The sequence below is a fragment of the Rhamphochromis sp. 'chilingali' genome, assembly GCF_963969265.1.
Source record: "Rhamphochromis sp. 'chilingali' genome assembly, chromosome: 22".
Taxonomy (NCBI): Eukaryota; Metazoa; Chordata; class Actinopteri; order Cichliformes; family Cichlidae; genus Rhamphochromis; species Rhamphochromis sp. 'chilingali'.
In genome coordinates this window covers 3,556,544-3,562,543 of record NC_137950.1, presented here as the reverse complement: position 1 = coordinate 3,562,543, position 6,000 = coordinate 3,556,544, and the positions used below count along the sequence as shown (strand labels likewise).

At 39.6% G+C, this 6,000-nt stretch overlaps 1 protein-coding gene across 1 annotated transcript; it reads left to right on the top strand.

The window, feature by feature from the left end:
* Positions 1-302: 302 nt before the first annotated feature.
* Positions 303-4,155, top strand: nme2a (NME/NM23 nucleoside diphosphate kinase 2a). The gene is made up of 5 exons (XM_080873460.1): positions 303-458; positions 2,199-2,331; positions 3,336-3,437; positions 3,515-3,627; positions 3,714-4,155. The coding sequence occupies exons 2-5, from the start codon at positions 2,203-2,205 to the stop codon at positions 3,826-3,828; spliced, it is 459 nt and encodes a 152-aa protein (XP_080729586.1). The 5' UTR covers positions 303-458; positions 2,199-2,202; the 3' UTR covers positions 3,829-4,155.
* The last annotated feature ends 1,845 nt before the right edge of the window (positions 4,156-6,000 follow it).

Genomic DNA, 6,000 nt, shown 5'->3' with positions numbered 1-6,000 from the left:
ACTGAATATTCAATGTTGTTGTGCAGCACGCAGGACAGACAGCGCACAATGTGCTTTGAAGTAGCAGCCAAGAAAGGTGTAATTTAAGTCTATGAGCAGTGAACACCCGTGTGCATACCTGTGTGGGTCAGCGCGCTTGTATTCAAATGGTTTCCCCATGTAATGGTCTGCAAGAGGATGTAGCAAAAAAAAAAAAAACGCGCACGCTTTAGTTCGGATTTTCACCATTTTGTCTTGACTTGTGATATTGTTATTCATATGGGTTTTTGAAGAGGTACTTCTAGCAACCACAAGGAGGAGTATTGTACATACACTTGACATATTTGTCCTAGTGTCTCGCCGTCGTACGAAGTCTCCGCCTTCGTGGATAAGAATCCGCTGCGCACCCTCTGTAGGTCTTTGCAGACGTCAACCGTGGTAACTGCTGTTTGTCCCTTACCCGGATTCTACGTGTTAAGGTATTGTTAGCGTATGGGTACATGCACTGGTATGACAAATCGGTGTTAACATCGGTCGGTTGTTTTCTCAATACCGATGGTAAAATGTCTGAAGTGAGCTTTTATTAAAGTGATGTTAAATTGGTGGTTTTTTTGTTTGTTTTACGCTCAGTACAGTCAAAGGTCCAGGTGAAATTTGTAAATTGCTATACTTAACAAAGTAGTATAGCACGCGGTTTCGGTACGATCCTGGAACGTAACGTGGCTTTTTAAGGTACTGCGCTGTACTGTGAACAAAAGAAACCATGTGTATGTGAAGGCTTGGGCCTACTCGTGAAAAGGTGCGCGGGTTAGGTGTTCAGCTCGCTGTTTTGACATAAACTGGATGCTCAGGCATGAAGGCAACTAGTAGTTAACAGGGTGCAGTTCGCTCCTCTTAAACTTGCTTGTGAAACCGCGTCGACATGCCAATAGAGCGCCTTCCGCGTGTCGTTTTACCATTGTCTAAATTATGGCAGACATCTCGATTCGTCAAATAAAGGAGTGACATATGTGAAGCTCGAAAATTTATCAAGGAATTTTGATTTGTCAGTAGCCTATAGGAGTTAACTGTATTGTGCCAAAAGAGATTTCCGGTATTTTCCTAAAAGCGATTGCGGGAATTTAAGCTGTTAGAAGTCTCTTGCTGACCTACAATCTGTCAAAAAATAGTTTAATCCTATCTCTCACTTAGAATGTCACGTAATTTGGAGCCATAAAGAGCCGTCCTATCACAAAGTAGCTGATGCAATGAGCTTTTAGCAAAGTCATTTTTATATATCCGGGTGAAGGGTGTCATTCTTATGTCTAATATTTTTTACTTAGATTAGTAAATAGACGGTAGTCAACGGGATATTCTTAAATATTTAACATTTATTCTTATAAATGTTAAATACTTAAGAATATCAAGACATGGCCCAGAGATGATCTTGAATGGCAAAACACAGAAATGACATTAAATACAACTGTTTTAGGTTACATTCTTTTTAAAGTAATTGTATACATTTCAGTATTTAGAAAGTGTGCAGGAACGATGTATGTTTAGTTGTGTGAAACAGACAACCTCAAATACTAAGCTAACATTCAGGGGACATTGTCAGTTTTACCTGCAGAAATAATAATGAGCCTGCTGCAAATAGGCTTGAACTTGACCCTGCATTGTAGAATAAATGAATGGATCTCATTGGGTAATACTGCTCACATGAAGAGGTGGCACTGGGAGACGGAGATTAGCCCTCGATTTAGAGTTGAGCTTTAAAGCTTGAATGTGTGTCTTTGACCTGTCACACATTGTTGTAGCAGTTAACAGTCAAAACTAATATTATCTTAATTTGGTGTTATATCCAAAATAATATTTTCCCTGTAATTTATCTCCAATTATTAAAAAAAAATAAATCCCTAAGCAGTGAGTCGCTGTCACATTCAGAGTCTTGACAGCATGATGAAGATCAATGTGTTCACTGTGTGGGCGGGGCTGCTAGTTCAAGTTTCTGTCCTCTTTAAATGATCACAGCAAGATGCATACTAAGCCAGGTTGCAAGCTGTACTAGCATTTTCTTTACAATGGGGTCCATGCCCTCAGCATCTTGTCCTCTCATAGTCAGCCCCGCTGCTGACTGTGTCAAATACAGTAAAGTGCTGTGAGTAACTTATCAGACGTGTTCTTTCTGCAGCACATAGGCTGCCTGTTTGTCTTCATCATTCTTGTCTATTTTCTTTCAGAGTCATGGCTGAGCTAAAGGAACGCACATTCATTGCCATTAAGCCTGATGGCGTGCAGAGGGCCATCATTGGTGAGGTCATCAAAAGGTTTGAGATGAAGGGCTTCAAGTTGGTGGGCATGAAGATGCTCCATGTAAGTATAGACTGAAAGAATCCAACCCTTACAGGTGAAACTGTATCATAGTGGTCAACATTTTTGCCCTTAAAACATTTTAACCATCTGCAACATATGCACAGATATTGTAAGTGTGCCAAGTAATGGGTAAGCCTGATTAGCCTACTCATCTGTTCCTGAGTGAAGCACAGCCAATTAGCTGTTAAGGTCTACTGATCCTATAACATTTAACCTGATATGGTAAGGTGCTGCTTTATGTGAACATCAAGTTTGCTTAAGTTATAAACCTGCAACACTTAAATATTTCTGTTTAAACATCTGTCCTGTTAGCGTTGGTGTGATAAACATGTTCTGATGATATGGTACTGGCCTAAATTTCCATGCAATTTCTGAGAAATTGGTGTGATTGTTTCTACACCCAGACTTCGTCTGTTGCTTGCGGCTAAAAAGCTGGGGGTAAACATGTTGATAAAGTTGCCAATTATATGCAGTAGCGAATGGGTACTAATGCAGTTTCTAGAGCTGCATCAGTACACATATGGTGACAACACAGTTACTGTGATACTACAACAGAGGTCTCGAACTCCAGTCCTCGAGGTCTGGTGTCTTAAAACATGTGTCCCTGTTGCAACACACCTGAATTAGGTCATTATAGAACTTGACTACATGCTGAAATGGCAACCCCTAACCCTACTCGAGTAAATGTAAGTGTTTGGAAAAGTGTACTTCTAACAGTACTTTGATTGCACCATGTTCATTCACTCATGAGCTGCTGTAACATGAATCAAATGGCTGCATTGTATGCTACTAATTGTGTGTTGCAGCAGGGGCACATGGAAAAGTTTCAGGACACCGGCCCTTGAGGACTGGAGTTCGAGACCCCTACACTACAATTAGAGTGCTTCATCTGAAATTACAAGTATTACAGCAAAGCAGCGAGTGAAATGAAGTACAAATGATGACTCACAAATTAGGATGTGAAAGTGAACATTTACGAAACTGCCTTGTTTTCTTTGCTGCAGGCCTCTGAGGACCTCCTGATGAAGCATTATGTTGACCTAAAGGACAGACCATTCTTTCCTACTCTCATCAACTATATGAGGTCTGGTCCAGTGGTTGCCATGGTAAGACTCTATGTATGTATGCATGTCAACAGTTCAAGGTCAGATCTTAACCTCATTATCTGTCATGGTTGCTTCAGGTGTGGGAAGGCAAGGGTGTGGTGAAGACAGGCAGGGTGATGCTGGGAGAGACTAACCCTGCTGATTCTAAGCCTGGAACCATCAGAGGAGACTTCTGTATTGATGTCAGCAAGTGAGTTATCTTCGCATGATGGCAGATGTGAAACAATAGCGTGTATGAAGTGTATAGTCACTTTCTGACTCTGTCCTCTTCTTAAGGAACATCATCCATGGCAGTGACTCGGTGGAGAGTGCCAACAAGGAAATTTCCTTGTGGTTTAAAGATGATGAGCTTGTCAACTACACTAGTTGTGCCTTCAGCTGGCTCTACTGAGCTGCTCTGGGTCTGGAGCTCCCACCTCACCACTGCTTGGGCACAAAGTGAAACTCTTGCCTCAGATTTCCTGTGGTAAGCTGTAGCCTGGAGGGAGAAGAACTTGTGTAAATCCTTTGTCTTTCACAATTCACCCCTCTTGTCCTTTACATTACCACTGTGCTCTGATTTGGTCTCTGTGGGGCCACGTGTAGTCCGAATTCATTCCTGAGCAAGGACCATCTAGTCCTTCAATGTACATCGTTTAATGATTCCAAACCTGTCTTTGACTGTCTGTTTTGTTAACGGTAATTTGCTTTACAATAAAATAAAATAGCTGGCATCCTGTCTGTGTCATTGGTACTTATGTTCCTGTGTGTGGGGGGGGGGAGGGGGGGGGTTAAAATGTGGTGACTTTAGGCAGGATTAGTGTTAATTAGCCTGACAGTCTGTATTAGCAACTTCCTAATCTGACTAGATTAGGAAACTGCTTTCATACTGTCAATAGTTTAAAGCAACTTTATCATCCTTCCAGACATTGATGACTAATAAGAAAAATCTTTTAAGACTTCCAACTATTAAATGAACCATGTCAGTTTGCTGAGGAAAGGGGATTGGGTTTTTGCAATTGGCAGTGATCATTAAAAAACTTGAATTGGGTTCACAGTTCATCTTCCAGGTCTGAAAGTGAAGCTGATCATCTCACAGTGTTTTATGGCTATTATATCCCACCGGGTCAGCCAGCAGCATTGATTCGATGATTCAGATTTTCAAATTGACAGAATCTAGAGGTACAAAGACAGATTTTTAGTAGATAGAGGTAAACTTTTCTGAAAATCTTGAGAATGAGGCAGTGCAGTTCATCTCTAACGATCAGTCTGTGCTGTGCACTTCGCTGCAGATCAGTGCCAGAACTAGTTTGTGATGGTGCTGGTAAATTGAGTTTCTGGTGTAGTTCTTCACGGTTAAGTCTGATGCAAAATAGTACGTTTCATTATGAGGCACACTAACATGCTATGGTCTATTTTGATTCTCTGTGCATGTTCAAAGATGTATTGTCCAATGGTGAAGCAGAGAGGATTGGCAGTGTTACACTGAATACAAGTTTAATAATTCAAAAAAGTAATCTTTTTATAAAAGTCACCAGAAACTTTCACAGCCATGCAGAAACAGTTGGCAACGCTTGTAAACAAAGACAACCAAATTGTAATCCAAACTTCTGGCTTTATTTACATGGTCAAAGCTTAGTCACAGCACAAATTAATCATATAAACAGAAACTTGTATACACTATCAAAAAGATGTACAAACTTGAAACTGCAATTTTGAAAATGTACCTCTAGGGTTATTGTTAATATCAATAGATTTATAACTGACAGATACTCCCTCCCCCCACCTCAATTTGTATCGAAAATAAATTTTTCACTATAACTCAATTTACCAGACAATCTCTCTCCCCATATATATATATATATATATATATATATATATATATATACACACACACACACACACACACACACACACACACACACACACAGCACCACAATATAATCAGGAGGGGAAGTGATCGCATACAAAAGACCCGTGTTAGAAGCCAGGAAAGAGGATCAAAACAAAACAACTTCAGCATTTACCTAATTATTCTCATCTAGAAGAACCAGATCAGCTGCAAGACCTCCATAACCAAACGGTTTCTATGGAAGGCTATCAGTGCCAGGAAAAGGCAAAAACAAAACTGGATTACACAAATATTCAGCAAACGCAATAAAGCTGCAAGTCTGATTTTATTTTGTTTCAATTTTGGCTTAACACCAAAATTAGGAAAATTCTGACTTGGCATTTGTCACGTTTGTCTTACTTGGAAAATGAAATAATATAAATTGTTATCAGGTAATGTTATTCCTGATATTATGACATATTGTTCTCACTATTACTGTTTTGGTAGAGTAACATTTTTATTATTACTGTTACGTGCCACCAAAATCAAAATCATCAACCTGCTTTCATCTCAAGCTACTGAGATTCAAAATCTTTAAATATATAAGCAACTGTGGATGGAGCATTAGGAAAGAAGGTAAATCAAAAAGTACATTTTCTACAAGAAAATATTAGGAACTGGAGATCTGAAATAACATTTGATTACTTGGGGTTTAATCTAAAGGAGGCCAGAAACAGAACAGTCATTTTGTTT